General features: G+C 39.7%; 1 protein-coding gene across 1 annotated transcript; it reads right to left on the bottom strand.

The window, feature by feature from the left end:
- Positions 1-8028: 8028 nt before the first annotated feature.
- Positions 8029-15109, bottom strand: LOC117595959 (uncharacterized). The gene is made up of 6 exons (XM_053229132.1): positions 15019-15109; positions 14317-14658; positions 14194-14235; positions 13977-14090; positions 13882-13904; positions 8029-12552 (listed from the first exon to the last, which is right to left on the bottom strand). Exons 1-6 carry the CDS (start codon positions 15059-15061, stop codon positions 12415-12417), a joined length of 702 nt encoding a protein of 233 aa, XP_053085107.1. The 5' UTR covers positions 15062-15109; the 3' UTR covers positions 8029-12414.
- Between the last annotated feature and the right edge of the window lie 2617 nt (positions 15110-17726).

The following is a 17726-nucleotide window of genomic DNA, read 5'->3' as shown; positions in this document are numbered from 1 at the left end:
CCTTCTTCCCTATCGTGACGTACTATAGTATACCCTTGTAGAACAAAATCTAAACAACATTTCATCCAAGTTTCTTGAACACATATTATGTCCGGTTTTACATTCAATTCTTCAATAAAATGCTTGAATTCCTGACCATTTGAGATCAGAGATCTTGCATTCCACTGAAGTATTGTTATCATATTTATGTATTATCCGCATGCTTCTTGACTTGATCTTATCTGAAGTTCATCCCTAACCTCTTCCCAAGTTAGGCCTGTCAATCCAAGATGATGTATTGCTGCTATAACTACTAACTGAGTCTTTTGAGTTTTAGATTCAATCCCAGCTGCACTATTAATAACTCCGGCAATGAATGTCACCAATTTTTTCTTTTCAACCATCATAAAAATTTCATTGTTTCCTTCAACTGGAACCCCTGACTGATCTCTTTGATCTTTAGTTTGTCCTCTAATCTGTTTTGCTGCCTCAGTATATGTTAGCTTCTTCTCTACTTTCCTTTTCTGAATCTCCATTTCCATTTTTAATACTTCACATCCTCTGTAGGCTGCACTGTGTGCCTCTCCACAATTACAACATTTGGGTTGTACTCCCTCCTCACATTTGCCATATTCATGGTTTCCTCCACAACGAGCACATCTACACTGTTCCTTGCATCTTGTAGCCACATGTCCAAACCTTTGGCAATTAAAACATCTCACTGGTCCTGGTATATACTCTCTTACGATGTAGCTCATCACCCCCAACATTACTCTTTTTGGAATTTCATCCCCTTGAAATTCTATTACTACGGTTTCAGTATCTCTCCTGTTTCCATTTATACCTGATTTTATCCTTTGAGCATTCACTATCTTCCCTCCCTTTAAATTACATTTAAACTCTTCCATGCTTATGTTAAGAGGAACACCAAAAATGATCCCTTTTCGGCCCCTACTTTTACTTTTTTCTCCAATTCTGTTTGTGCTGACAACTTTTATCCCTCCTAACTCTTTCAACTTGAGAGCTTTATTTGCTTGTTCTTCTTTATTACATCCAACTAGCAAATTTCCATCAGAAAGCACTTTAGCGAAGTCTATATTTCCTATATCTCTATTTATGAACTTTGTCAGTTTTAATGGATTAATTTTGCTTACTCCAAGCTGATCTCCAAACCTTACTATACACTTTATACTCTCCCTACTCTTTTCATCAGACTCCTCTATCTCACTCCTTTTCTTCCGTTTTTCTCCTCGCTTGCTCCTTACTTCTTTCCAGCCGTTTCCTAAAGATTTATCGTTCTCCTCTTCACTTCCTACATCCATACTTCCTTCACTATTCCCCCACTCAAACCTCTCTGTTCCATTCACAGAGCAGTTGTGCCTCGCCGCCGTTCCTTTCCGACTTCTTGCTGATGCTTCCGCCATCTCCCCCGAGCACCCTGGTGCAGAGCCTCAGCACACACCGAACCTTTCTAAGCCCTCAGGCTTTCACTTTTAACACCGAGGATTTTAAGCTTCTGGTGTTGTTGATCTGAAGACAAGATCACGTGACTTCTGACTATTAATACCACATAATGGTATTAATCTTATGCTAGTGCTCGGTGCTCGGTGCTCTTATGCTCGGTGCTAGTCTCCAGTTACTGCTCATCGCTGGTGGAGTTTGTGACTGTTAGATTCAGACCTTTTTATTTACCATGGGAATTCACTACCGTCCTCATAATCGGTGTATACATTCCCCCCAGTGCTAATGCTAAGGAGGCGCTCTGTGAACTGTATGGGGCTATTAGCGAGCTGCAGAACTCAAACCCTGACGAACTGTTTATTGTTGCCGGAGATTTCAACCATGCAAATCTCAAGTCAGTGCTCCCTAAATTCCATCAGCATGTGGACTTTGCAACGAGAGGGAAGAACGTGCTCGACCTTGTTTACACAAACATCCCCAGCGCGTACTGTGCAGAGCCCGCCCCCACCTCGGCTACTCAGACCACATCTCTGTTATGCTAATGCCAGCATACAGACCGCTAGTCAGACGCTCCAAACCGGTTCTGAAGCAGGTGAAAACCTGGCCAGCAGGAGCCATCTCTGCTGTTCAGGACTGTTTTGAACACACTGACTGGCACATGTTCAGGGAAGCGGCAACTGACGGTGACTTCACCGACTTGGAGGAATACGCGACATCAGTGACCTGCTATATCAGCAAGTGCATTGATGACGTCACTGTCTCCAAGACCATCACCTCACTCTCCAACCAGAAGCCGTGGATGACTGCAGAGTCAACTGCTACTGAGGACCCGGGACTCGGCTTTCAGAGCAGGCGACAAGGTGGCCCTACGAACAGCGAGGGCCAGATGCGCTGAACGACTTCTACGCTCGGTTCGAGGCACAGAACGACATGACGGCGAGGAAGACCACCCCTCCTCCCAATGACCAGGTGCTGTGTCTAACCACGGCCGACGTGAGGAAGACTCTACACAGAGTCAACCCACGAAAGGCTGCTGGACCAGACAATATTCCTGGCAGGGTGCTCAGGGGATATGCAGACCAGTTGGCAGATGTTTTCACGGACATCTTCAACACCTCCCTGTGCAGCACCGTTGTTCCGACGTGCTTCAAGGCCACCACCATCGTCCCCGTGCCAAAGAAGTCTTCAGTGTCCTGCCTCAATGACTACCGTCCCGTTGCACTTACACCCATCATCATGAAGTGCTTCGAGAGGCTCGTCATGAGGCACATCAAGACCCTGCTGCCTCCCTCACTGGACCCCCTGCAATTCGCTCACCGCCCCAACCGCTCAACAGATGACGCCATCACCACCGCCCTCCATCTGGCCCTCACCCACCTGGACAATAAAGACACTTATGTTAGAATGCTGTTCATAGACTTCAGTTCAGCATTCAACACAATCATTCCTCAGCACTTGATCGGAAAGCTGAACCTGCTGGGCCTGAACACCTCCCTCTGCAACTGGATCCTGGACTTCCTGACTGGGAGACCTCAGTCAGTCCGGATCGGGAACAGCATCTCCAACACCACCACACTGAGCACTGGAGCCCCACAGGGCTGTGTGCTCAGTCCATTGCTGTTCACTCTGCTGACTCACGACTGTGTAGCAATGCACAGCTCGAATCACATCATCAAGTTCGCCGATGACACGACCGTGGTGGGTCTCATCAACAAGAACGACGAGTCAGCATACAGAGAGGAGGTGCAGCGGCTAATGGACTGGTGCAAAGCCAACAACCTGTCTCTGAATGTGGACAAAACTAAAGAGATGGTTGTTGACTTCAGAAGAGCACAGAATGACCACTCCCCGCTGAACATCGACGGCTCCTCCGGGGAGATCGTCAAGAGCACCAAGTTTCTTGGTGTTCACCTGGTGGAGAACCTCACCTGGTCGCTCAACACCAGCTCCATAACAAAGAAAGCCCAGCAGCGCCTGTACTTTCTGCGAAGGCTGAGGAAAGAACATCTTCCACCCTCCATCCTCACCACGTTCTACAGAGGGACTATCGAGAGCATCCTGAGCAGCTGCATCACTGCCTGGTTTGGGAATTGCACCGTTTCGGATCGCAAGACCCTGCAGCGGATAGTGAGGACAGCTGAGAAGATCATCGGGGTCTCTCTTCCCCCCCATCACAGACATTTACACCTCTCGCTGCATCCGCAAAGCCACCAGCATTGTGGATGACCCCACATACCCCTCTCACACACTCTTCACCCTCCTGCCGTCTGGAAAACGGTACCGAAGCATTCGGGGCCTCACAACCAGACTGTGCAACAGTTTCTTCCCTCATGCCATCAGACTCCTAAATACCTAGAACTGGACTGAAGGAACACACACACACACACGCACACACACATACATATACACACACACACACACACACACACACACATATATACACACACAACTGATCTGGTCCAAAGGAACTCACGCATACATACATACATATATATACACACAACAGAACATCCTCTATGCACATGCACTGCACATGTTTTGCACATGTTTTATTATAGCTGCTACTACTATGTTTACACTGTTTACACTACCTCAGCTGTAATATTTGCACTACTGTCACTTTATCACTTTCAACAGGACTGTGTACTGGTCGGCGTCGTAGTTATGTACTGTCTGTTCTGTCTTGTGCTGTCTGCATATGTTTGCACTTGTGCACTTCACGTTTAATTTATGTAATTTATGTAGTCCCCGTAGTTCTGTGTTGTTCTGTGTTGTCTTATGTAGCACCTTGGTCCTGGAGAAACGTTGTTTCGTTTCACTGTGTACTTGTATATGGCTGAAATGACAATAAACTCCACTTGACTTGACTTGACTTGACTTGACTTGACTTGAGAACACAATGTCTGGTATGCCTTGCCTGGCAAAATGGGCTTTCAGCTTGTTAATCACTGTGGAAGACTTTGTGTCTGGCAAGTAATCAATCTCCCAGAAATTTGAAAAATAATCCACGGTGATCAGATAGTTACGACTGTTGAATACAAACAAATCTGTGCCCACCTTAGACCATGGTCGGTCAGGCAGTTCATGTGGGCAGAGTGATTCTCTCTGTTGTTTTATCTCCAGCGATCTACACTGGTCGCACTTCTCAATGAATCTTTTTATCTGGGCATTCATACCTGGCCAGTAGAGGCAGTCCCTTGCTCTTCTCAAGCATCCTTCTACGCCAAGGTGTGCAGAGTGAACTCGGTGTATCATGTCACTTCTGAGTGCATCTGGTATCACAACTCTTTCGCCTTTGAACACAATACCATCCTGCACGGTTAATTCATCCTGGAATGAGTAGTAGTGAACTATCTCGCTTGGTACATTTCTTTTGTTTGTTGGCCATCCTTCTCTGATTGTTTTTATCAGTGTCTGCAGTGTGTCATCTTTTGCTGTCTCTTCACTGATTACCTTTAGTCTCTCCTCAGATATTGGGAGGTACTGAATCATGTTGACACTCTCTATCTCTTTCTCTACCGATCCTTTCTGTGCAGTGTCCTCCAAGTACGCTCGACTCAGTGCATCTGCCAATAGCATCTCCTTTCCCGGAACATACGTAATGTCAAAGTCATATTTTTGGAGTCTCATAAGCATTCTTTGGAGTCTTTTGGGTGCATGCAGCAATGGTTTCCTTACAATATTCTCAAGAGGCTTATGGTCCAACTGTACGATCACTTTACGTCCATAAGTGTACTGATAAAATTTCTCCATACCATACACTATGGCTAGGCACTCTTTTTCAATTTGGGCATAACCTCGTTCAGTCAGTGATAATGCCCGACTACCAAAAGCTGTAGGTTCTCCACCCTGCAACAATGCTGCACCAAGCCCCGTCTCAGATGCGTCGCACTGCAGAACGACCTGTTCCTTGAGGCTGTAGTAGCGTAGTACCGGTGCCTTGGTTATGGTTTCTTTTATGTTCTGGAAAGCCTGTTCATGCACCTCAGACCAGTCCCATAAGCTGTCTTTGTGTGTCAGCTGTCTGAGCAGTTCACAGTGATCTGAGAGATGTCTGCAAAACTTAGACGAATAATTCACCATGCCTAGACGTCTCTGTACTCCCTTCACGTCAGTCAGTCTTGGCATCTCATTTATGGCCCGTACTTTCTCTGGATCTACTTTTAATTCTTCAGATGTTAGTAGATGTCCAATGTATGGCACTTCACTTTGTCTGAGTCTGAATTTGTCTGCGTTCAACTTAATGTTTCTATGTCTGCATCTGTCCAAAAACAATCTCAGTTTTCGATCATGATCCTTATTTGCCATTTCCACTGTTTCTCCTTCCCCTGTTATCAACATGTCGTCTGCAATTATGTGTATGCCCTGCAGTCCTTCCAATGCCTGGTTCAGCAGTCTCTGGAAGACCTCGGGTGCCGGGCTTATTCCCATAGGCATTCTCAACCACCTGTATCTCCCGTAAGGCGTTGCAAATGTGGCGAGATAACTTGACGGGTCATCCAGGTGCACATGTCAGAAACCATTCTTTACATCACAGACTGTAAATACTCTTGCTTTTGACAACTCTGGCAAGATGTCTTCGATTGTGGGGAGAGGGAAGTGACTCCTTTTTAAGGCTTTGTTCAGTGGTCTGGGATCTATGCAGATTCTTAACTTGCCACTGGGTTTCTTTACAACAACAAGACTGCTTATCAAGTCGGTGCTTTGTTCTACGGGCACGATTATACCTCGTTCTTGGAGATTGTTCAGCTCCTCCTTCAGCGGTCCCATCATCGCAACCGGTACTCTCCGCTTAGGCAGTTTCACTGGCTCCACCTCATGATCAATCTCCATCTTGTAGCGACCTGGCAGACAACCATCACCTGTGAAAACATCTGTAAATTCACTTCTTATTTGTTCCATTGTCCATCGTCCATCTGTTTCGTCTCTGTCTGTTTTAGTCACGACATTATCCACCACTAGGATATTCTCAGACTGCACACTAACCAGCTTCATGTCCTGGACTGCTCTGCTTCCTAGTAATGGTACTGCAGAGTGTACATCGATGACCATAAACTCCAGTCTGTACAGCTTTTTGTTATCTGGATTTCTCAGTTTCATCTGGCATTTGCCTATTGGTTTCAGTGTACTTTTGTTATACATCACAAGTACCTGGTCTGTTTCGTCTATTTGAATGTTTGGATTCACAAGATTTATGGGGATGATGTTACACGTTGCCCCACAATCCAACTGGAATTTGACCAAATTGTTTCCGAGCAGCAGTTTTACTGTTCTCTCTGGACAACTCAGTGGCTCTGCAAATCTGGACACACTTCTGTAGTGTCAAATTATCCTCTCTCAGCAATCTCTCTCTCAGGCTTGGACTATTCGTGCCGCACACAATCCTGTCACGTATTAGAGAGTTTTTTATGTCACCAAAATTACACGTGCTAGCAAGCATTTTCAGTTCAGTAACATATTTGTCAAATCCTTCATCAATCTCTTGATTTCTCACAAAGAAACGATATCTTTCAACAGTTCCATTTGGTTTAGGATTGCAGTGTTGATCAAAAGCGTCTAATAATTGCTGTACAGTCCTGTCCGCTGCTGATGAGCCTAATAAAGTTCCACACAACTCCCTACCGGTTTCTCCTACAAGATAGTAGAACAGTTTCACCTTCGTTCCTTCCGATGCCTCAGTCAGTGTAAGATCAAGATAGAGCTGAAATTCCTCCTTCCATGCCTTCCATGTCTTTGCCAAATTATTCGAATCCAGCATCAATGTTGGCGGAGGTTTCAATCCGAGTGCGCCGTCCATCTTATCCAGTGAGGCTTGTGCCGGTATAACAAGGCTCGCGTCTTTGCTAGCACGTTAGCTTTCCGTGGCGAACTGCGCGTTAATCACGCTGGTGCAGCAGGAAGTTTTAAATGCGGGGGATAGAATTGTGCATTAATCAGGTATTTACAAGTTATTAAGGTAAAACCAACAGCCAGCAACCGCACAGAATTATCATGCAGTTCCTGTCCTGATCTCACAGAGACATCATATGGAGAGATGGCAAAGGCCCCTCCCCCCATTTCTTTCATACAATCTTCACAAACAGATGGATACGAGAAGTAGACCATGCTTTACAACCGCATTATGTTACTTTGGGCAATAGGAAAAGAGTGATAATTTTATTATTAGGGGTGCACTGTGGCCTAGCGGTTAGCATGTTTGTCTTACATCTGTACGGTTGGGGGTTTGAATCCCACCTCCACCCTGTGTGCACAGAACCTGCATCCTCACCATGTGCCTCGGGTGCTTCCTCTAGATACTCTGGTTTCCTCCCCCAGTCCAAAGACATGCATTGTTTCCAAATTGTCCATAGTGGGTCCAGGGTCTCCCCTGCCCTGTGGCCCCTGGGGTAGGCTCCAGGGTCCCCACAGCCCCGTGCAGGATAATCAGTATTGAAAGTGGGTGGAATGAATGTGTTAAAAACAAGCTTCTTGGTGTTAATATTTCCTTTCGTGTACTTTCAGTATGTTTCTTAAAACTTCTTTGTCTGGACAAGAAAAGTATAATAGCATATATTTTATACTTGGGAACATTTTAATGACACAAAAATCACTACTTATTTATTTTCTGGCATTATAATAGGCAATATACATACACATACATCACTCTTCTAAAACCCCAGTCATATAACTATCGTGATAACCTATATCTAACATAACCTTCAGCTAAAGAAAGCTTAGGTTACCATTTTCACAATTCAATTCAGTTTTTCCTTCCCTGCATAAACACTCAGCTCAGTAAAAAATCAATAGTAATTTCACATCACACCAACTTGTAGTTAATTATCTTCCCATAAGATATTTATCTATTACATAGTATACATAGGGTTAATATTGGTAAACTGGGAGAAAGGTTAAAGTGGGACACTTGAATCCTCTACTGTAACGTGTCTATACTTTATGGATTTTAATTCCTTACTGAGTTCATCCTTGGGAAGTAAAGGGTCACAGGGAATTATTGGTAAAGTGGGACAGCCAATCAAGTCATTTAAAGAGGGTTTTTAGGTGTATGATCTTTTTACATATGAAATGTGAAATGATTGAGACTAGATTTGCATTTCCTTAAATACACATTGTTTAAAAAGCACTGAAAGTTAGCTTAAAAGAAAGTTTATGAAAGATAAAATTAGTAAAGACTGTAAAGAATTAGAAAGTGGGGCCATGAAATTCCCAGCATGGTGGGGTTCTTGGCACGAGGCTCTATTTTTGTGTTAGGGGCAAATCGTGTGGGGGCAGGGGTGTATTTGGGTTTGTAGCCATTAAAGGTCATAGGATTTTTTTATTTTTGTGTTTGGGGCAAATAAAATTCAAGAAGTTTGACCTCTAAATATAGCTTCAAGCAGCAATCTGCAGGGTCCAAGCACCCACAGTGGCCAGTTCTTGCCAAGATACATAGACTAACATACTTATCAAGTTTTGTGATAATAGCTCAATGTTAGTTGTGCAAAATGCCTGCTGAAAGCTGATTGGCTGAATTCAGACATGTTTTTAAAGTAATTAAATAATGCTGAAAAATCCAGTTACAAATTAGAGGAACGATGCAGCACACCAAATTTCAGCCCAAACAGACTTTTGGCTCCTGAGAAACAGCTATTTGAACCTAACACACATTTAAATTGAATCTAAATCACAAAATTGATTTACGGTTCCTGATCAGATGTATGGTTCCTGATGATTTACAGTTTCTGAGAAACAGTTAACTGACTTTAGCTCTGCCCCTCTGTATGACCACCCCTGAAATCTGCGTATGACCTCAGAATCTTGTTCTGTATAAACCTTTCAATTTTGTTACAGCTTTGAGTTACAGCTACACTATATTACCAAAAGTATTCGGTCACCCATCCAAATGATCAGAATCAGGTGTCCTAATCACTTGGCCTGGCCACAGGTGTATAAAATCAAGCACTTAGGCATGCAGACTGTTTTTACAAACATTTGTGAAAGAATGGGCCGCTCTCAGGAGCTCAGTGAATTCCAGCGTGGAACTGTCATAGGATGCCACCTGTGCAACAAATACAGTCGTGAAATTTCCTCGCTCCTAAATATTCCACAGTCAACTGTCAGCTTTATCATAACAAAATGGAAGAGTTTGGGAACAACAGCAACTCAGCCACAAAGTGGTAGGCCACGTAAACTGACGGAGAGGGGTCAGCGGATGCTGAAGCGCATAGTGCAAAGAGGTCGTCGACTTTCTTCACAGTCAATTGCTACAGAGCTCCAAACTTCATGTGACCTTCAGATTAGCCCAAGTACAGTATGCAGAGAGCTTCATGGAATGGGTTTCCATGGCCGAGCAGCTGCATCCAAGCCACACATCACCAAGTGCAATGCAAAGCGTCGAATGCAGTGGTGTAAAGCACGCCGCCGCTGGACTCTAGAGCAGTGGAGATGCGTTCTCTGGAGTGATGAATCACGCTTTTCCATCTGGCAATCTGATGGACGAGTCTGGGTTTGGAGGTTGCCAGGAGAACGGTACATTTCGGACTGCATTGTGCCAAGTGTGAAATTTGGTGGAGGAGGAATTATGGTGTGGGGTTGTTTTTCAGGAGTTGGGCTTGGCCCCTTAGTTCCAGTGAAAGGAACTTTGAATGCTTCAGGATACCAAAACATTTTGGACAATTCCATGCTCCCAACCTTGTGGGAACAGTTTGGAGCGGGCCCCTTCCTCTTCCAACATGACTGTGCACCAGTGCACAAAGCAAGGTCCATAAAGACATGGATGACAGAGTCTGGTGTGGATGAACTTGACTGGCCTGCACCCGATAGAGTCCTGACCTGAACCCGATAGAACACCTTTGGGATGAATTAGAGCGGAGACTGAGAGCCAAGCCTTCTCGACCAACATCAGTGTGTGACCTCACCAATGCGCTTTTGGAAGAATGGTCAAAAATTCCTATAAACACACTCCTCAACCTTGTGGACAGCCTTCCCAGAAGAGTTGAAGCTGTAATAACTGCAAAAGGTGGACCGACATCATATTGAACCCTATGGGTTAGGAATGGGATGGCACTTAAGTTCATATGTGAGTCAAGGCAGGTGACCGAATACTTTTGGTAATATAGTGTATTTGAGTAAATGAGGCTCCACCTCATTAAGGTTGCTTGATATGTTGCAGCCATATTGTTTAAAAATATCAATATGTTTTTGATAATTATTGATGTTCACATTATCCAGAGTAGTTTGACACCAAATTTGTAAAGATAGGTAAAGATCCAATGACTAGTTCTCACAGTTCATGTGATATGGACCAAAACATAAAACCCAGTGCTCTAGCACTACCATTGGGCCGATCGGGCCTATCTCACTTGCCTGGGTACTGGGAGGAAGTGTTACCTGTTGACCAAGTTTCTTGGCTCTATGACTTACAGTTGGGTATATATGTTATGTTCTAATGCAGAAGACGAAAGAACAAAAGAAAGAAAGAAAGAAAGAAAGAAAGAAAAATCCTAACAATTACAATAGGGTTCAAGCACCATTGGTGCTTGGACCCGTAAGGATCCAACGAAGAATGAGGAATAATTCAATGCTTTTCAAGCTCTGTAATAATGATTAATTAGCACACACTACTAATGGATATATTCTCCTTATTGTAATAATGCATAACACTTTAAATGTATTTCAGAATCAAATGGTAAAATGAAGAAAGAGAGGGGGGAAGATGAGAAAAAGACAGATAATGAAAGAGCAGTGAGTTAGAGAAGTTTAGATCAGTGAAGTGAGGAGAAGAGGAGTAGAGCTGTAGGAGGCAGCAGGAGGAGAGACGAATAACATCTTAGGATGATGGCGAAGACATGGAATATCCAAAAAGCAGCCTACAGAGGAGGGCCAAGGGCCGTAATACATATATATTCACACCTGTGTTACAAAAAAAAAAGATTTTCATGAATGTTACAAGCAAAACAGATGATAAAAAACATGTACATCTGTCCTGGTTAAAGAGAGAGTAAAGTGTCCCACTTGAACAGTAACACAGGAAAACGCAGAGAATCTGATAAACAAAGATTGTAAGAAGGGCCGTTTTACCTGTTTTAAGTATTTCTTGATGTTCGCTTTTGAATAGTGTTAGGGAGATTTTAAGCTTTTTTATAAAGATATCTTGTTAGATGATATGACACTGGGATGATGGTAAAAATTGACAGAAAAAGTCACCTTTTCAAAAGTGTCCCACTTGAACAATATTCACCATAATAACTTACACATTAACGACTCAGTTTCACTGAAAAAGAACCAAATCCAGAAATGAAATAAACCATTTCAGACTCCTGAGATTCCACTTGGAAAAGCTGGAATAGCAAATATTTCTATTTCACTGACAAGATGACTAGATGAACTTCACTTTATGGGACATAAAGTGCGTTCCAGACTTTGGGCTGTAATTGACTGCAAAGGATTTGCAACCAAGTATTAAAAAGTGAAAGTTTGATTTATGATTATTATTCTGTCCCATTACTTTTGGTCCCTTAACAAGTGGGAGGCACATATGCAAACTGTTGTAATTCCTACACCGTTCACCTGATTTGGATGTAAATACCCTCAAATTAAAACTGACAGTCTGCAGTTAAAGCACATCTTGTTCATTTCATTTGAAATCCATTGTGGTGGTGTATAGAGCCAAAAATGTTAGAATTGTGTCGATGTCCCAAAATTTATGGACCTGACTGTATTTACCCTTGAATATTTTATGACACTGGATATAAACTGAGAGACCTGATACAAGGTTTAGAGTAAAAATTAAATGTGCAGAATCCTGAAGCTATTATATCATTTTATATTATTTTATATTATTTTATATTATATTATATTATATTATATTATATTATATTATATTATATTATATTATATTTTGTAAATGTGATGTTACAAATGATATATTTCTTCCAAACATGGACCATCAGAAACATCTGCTTCATATTAAGTAAACAGTAATGATATTTGACATTACGTACACACATTACTCTGTTCGACTGAAGAATATACCACATGTTGATCCACCTTTTCATCATGTCTCATGATTCTATTGGTTTTATTCTTAGAGAAGTGAAGTGCAGCGTAATGCACCGAGTCCGAGTCAGCAACCTGCAGAACAACAAAGATACACAGAGATGATAAAATATAAATATAAATAAAAAAATAAATCAAGTACACCTAACAGATTTTCTCCAGATGTTCTTATTGAGCTGAAGTGAAGTTTCACAGAGATCATAAAGCCCTCATAGTGGAGAATCTTCAGAGCCTCTTTTTCTGAGAACCTTGAGGACTTCCTCCTCGACCATATGAAAGCATGTGTAGTTTCATTGTTCCTATATTTATTTATTATATTTATTACTTTTATTACTATTATATTAATTATTATAACTATTAGCTATAATTCAAGTGTTTTGTCATTTGAATTAAAAAATTTAATCCAAACCTGAATAACTTAAAAACAAGTAATCTATAAATAATATCAACATGATACCAACCTAATATTCTGTCAGTGAAATTATTAATGAGGAAAATCTCTATGACTAATAAACAGAGAAAATGTACTTGTATTTAAATAATGAGCCTAATATTTTAATAGCTGGATTATACAGTATTCATTAATTAAAAAATATATATTTATGTGAAAAATGTTTCAGAACCCCTGCTTTTTATTGATTTATTTTTTAAAATTGATCTAAAAACTGTTTTAAATAATGAAAATATTTACTATATATATTATATATTATACTATATATTTTTGCGGACTGTACGTTTTGCTTAATTGTTTTGAGTTGCATGCTCAAATATTTTGGATATATAATTTCTTTAGAAATGATTAGAATTAAGATCATCTTGTGCTTTTTGTTTTAATACACATCTGGAACACACCAACAAATATTCATCAGGCTTTCATGGATTAAAAAAAAAGTTGGCACCCTCTGTGGTTTTTGAATGAAAAGGGAAAGGGTACCTCTATATTATAATATATATCTACAAAAAATGATCAGAATGTTAAAAACATAACGTGGCTCTAAGAAGAGAAGAGAAAAATATCTGGAAAAAACTTTTTGTCATGAGCCTCTCAACTTCCAGTCTTTACTTGAAGAAGGCAGCGTCTGGTTAAAGCAGAAACGATGAGAACAAGAGGAAACTAGTGGCTCATGTATAGATGCCAAATATTACACCTGAGAAGTTCCAAGAGCTGCTTAGAAGATATGAGCATTATTATTATATTTCATTATTAATATCTTAGAATTTATCTAATTCACTAAATGTTCAATTTATTTGTCATTTGTATTCAAATAAAAGTTTTTTTACTGAGAAGTTAAAAAAAATTCTTCATCACAAAAAACCCCAAATGCATCGATTTCTGTTACAAAGTAAATCAGAGTTAATTATTCTGGAGGTCGGTGTGTGTGTTTAAATTAGTCTCAAATTTACCTCATTAGCTTCTGCTTCAGCACCTAAAGCAACACAAAGCAAAGATTATTATTATTATTATTATTATTATTATTATTACAGGAGTAATATTTTACCTCTCTGAGCTTTTCTGTGCTTCAGTATGATGAAGATCAGGACACTGAGAAGAATCACAATCACGGCACCAAACACCACAGTCAGCATGAAGAACACAGCAGAAGAGTTTGAACCTCGGAGAAAAATATTAAAGAAAACATTTTGATCCCTAAACCTGCATCATATTTTAATTTAAAAATGTACAGAAGCCTTCATGAGAACAAAAAAATAATAAACCTGTTGTTTTTTCCAAGTTTTCAGAAAATGTTTTATTTACACCTGAAAAAGGAAACATTAATTTTACAACCTTAGTCATCTCAATCAACTTTTACTGCAGTTATTCACGTTGTATAAATTTACCTTTCACTTGTAAAGACGTCGAGTTGCTAAAGATCATTTTATCACTGAAGCTGCAGTAATAGAGTCCTGTATCAGAGACATTTACTGCAGTGATTGTGAGAGACGTGTTCTTGCCATGAACAGACATCACTATTCTCTCACTTTCAGTAAAGAAGTAACACGATTGTAATGGAGCTGATGTCCTAAACTTTTTGCACCCAAGAAGAAGTGGAACTGAATCACACGTGTGTTTAAACCAGTAGATGGAATCTGTAGCAGTCAGGTTATGTTGGCACCAAATAGTGACATTATCTCCAGCTTCTGCCTCCAAAGTTAAAGAGCACAGAGTCTCAGAGAGCAAACCTGCAACCCATAAAACACACACCTCATTTATAACATCCCAGATTTTATAGTTATTTATATATATTTTTTAAAGTTATAAATAACTTCAATGCATACAGCTAAGACATGATTTTTTTTTTATTTAAAAATGCATATGATCCTCTGTGTTTCATTTTTAACTTGGGAAAAAAATTCTCTAAAAATCTCATAGCTGGACAGAATTTTTTTTAATTTATTTTTATTTTTATTTTATTTTTTTGAATTTGCAGCTTTCTGAATAATTATATTTTTCAGTTACACAACCACGTAATTAAAAATGTATATATATTACAAATACAATAAGAATTTAGTAAAGCAGTAAATGAGATTATTAACACTTACCCATGGCACAGAGAAACACATGCAGAGTTAAAAACTGAACCATTGTGTATCAGCCGAGAGACAAAGAGGAAACAATCTGTTGAGCAAATCATATGCTGCTTTATCTGTGTGTAGGGGGTGTGGATCTTTTCACACACACACACACACACCTCACATTTCAGTAGAAGGTCAGCTGACTTAATGATGTTCATTCCAATGAACTGCCATTCCAATGAACCTTAGTTTATTTTTTATATGATAGCATCTGTAAGAACCTCATATTCTATATTCCAGTTATTATTTTAATTTTATATGTAGTAGGAATTATTTCAGATTGCTAAATACTCAGCGAGAGCATGATGGTACAGCAGGAAGTGTTGCTGCCTCACAGCTCCAGGGTCCGGGGTTTGATCCAGGATAAAGTGCTTAATGAAGATGAATGAATGAATGAATGAATGATTAATTTTATAGTAACCAACACAGCTTTTCACTTCTGGCTTTATCAAAGACTTTTATTCAGAAAATTCCTTTTGCAGCCCTGTGCTCTCACTCTAATGTATTATGGGGGAAAAGCCTTTTGCTCAGTGTTTATTGCAGCACCTTACAGTGACCTCTTTTTATTTACTTTTACAAACTAATATAACTAATATAGCCATTTTAACATGCCTGATCTGGATAATCAGAGGGGTCAAAAGCAAGACTTTTTTTTTTTTTAGTTTTTTGTCTGTTTATATGATAATCAGTAGTGTGAACTGCTCTATAAATATTGACAACATTCAGACTTCATTTTAACAAAATAATTTTTTTTTTTTCGCAAACGCAATAGTTGAAAAAAAGTGTATGAAAGCGGCTGGTGGTCAGAAGCAGATGAGCCACAGGTGAAACTGTCAGTTTTCACAGTTCAAGTGTTATGCATTCAAATGTACCAAGTGTCAGGTCTGTGGTTGGAAAACATTCAAAAGATAAAAATGGACAGTTGCTGCATATGTTTGAGCTAAGACCTGTGGTTTAAGAGATGGCTTCACATGCAAGAAACTTGAAATGACTAAAGTTGAAAGAAAAATGTAGCTGGCAAAAATATATGTACAATGGGTTTGGAAAGTAAGTATTCAGATCTCATTCACTTTTTAAATTACTTGCTATAGATTTATAACTTGTTACAAATTAAATTAAAAGCTGTTTTTTTGTCCATTAGTAGCTACAAAATATGCCATAATGACAAAGTTTTAAAAAAAATGCAATTTCTTTTGCAGATTTATTAAAATTCTAAATCTAAAATCTTTTTTAGCTAATTATTCAGACCCTTCATTCAGTACTTTGTAGAAGCACCTTTAGAAGCAGTTACAGCTTCTGCACACATGGATTTTTGTGTCATCTTTCCCATTCCTCCTGGCAGATCATCTTGAGCTCATTCAGTTCACTGTTAACTGACATCTTCAGCTCTTTCTACACAAGTTCTCCAGGGTTCAAAGCTGGGTTTTGGCTCAACCACTCAAGGACATTCAGAGACTTGCCCTAAAGCCAGCACAAGCACAAAATAGAACACATGTCTCTATTTGTACAAAATCCCTGCAGATTCATTAAATTCTAAATTTAGCAGCCTGAAATTGTAAGGCATTTGTTTGTGATAGTAAGATGCATTTGCAACATTTATCAAGTTCATGGATAGTTGTGCATGCATTGTTCAATAATTTTGACACAAATTTCTTGCCTCATCAGGGGCTAATGGGGGGGGGGGGGGGGGGGGGGGGGGGCGTATAATGTTTGCAAAGAACAATTTTTATGCAATAGATCTACTTTATTAATAAACACAAAGTAACACAAAATAATTCTATGTAACTATCATATTCATATACGTTCATATTAATAAATATTCATATTTACTGCATTACGAGATGAGAAGGTAAACATTAAATACAAGGACAGTGGTGCAGTACTGAGATGAAATATACTGAAAATATTTAGGGATTGAGGAGGCATTACATATCTCTTAATTTGTTTACTTTCTCATCTCGTAATACAGTAAATATGAATATATATTAATATGAACATATATGAATAATAATTGGAATGCAGAATACAAGGTACTTACAGATGCTATCATATAAAAATAAACTAGGGTAACAAGGTAACAAGGTAAACCAGGCAGTTTATTGGAATGAACATCATTAAGTCAGCTGACCTTCTACTGAAATGTGAGGTGTGTGTGTGTGTGTGAAAAGATCCACACCCGCTACACACAGATAAAGCAGCATATGATTTGCTCAACAGATCGTTTCCTCTTTGTCTCTTGGCTGCTACACAATGGTTCAGTTTTTAACTCTGCATGTGTTTCTCTGTGCCATGGGTAAGTGTTAATAATCTCATTTATCGCTTTACTAAATTCTTATTGTAGTTGTAATATATATACATTTTTAATTACAAAGCTGCAAATAAAAAAAAAACTATTCTGTCCAGCTATGAGATTTTTAGAGAATTTTTTTTCCCAAATTCAAAATGAAACACAGAGGATCACATGCATTTTTAAATTAAAAAAACTCATGTCTTAGCTGTATGCATTGAAGTTATTTATAACTTTAAAAAATATATATAAATAACTATAAAATCTGGGATGTTATAAATGAGGTGTGTGTTTTATGGGTTGCAGGTTTGCTCTCAGAGACTCTGTGCTCTTTAACTTTGGAGGCAGAAGCTGGAGATAATGTCACTATTTGGTGCCAACATTACCT

The sequence above is a fragment of the Pangasianodon hypophthalmus genome, chromosome 24, assembly GCF_027358585.1.
Source record: "Pangasianodon hypophthalmus isolate fPanHyp1 chromosome 24, fPanHyp1.pri, whole genome shotgun sequence".
Lineage (NCBI taxonomy): Eukaryota > Metazoa > Chordata > Actinopteri > Siluriformes > Pangasiidae > Pangasianodon > Pangasianodon hypophthalmus.
The sequence above is the reverse complement of the archived record's forward strand: the minus strand, read 5'-3'. Positions and strand labels throughout refer to the sequence as shown.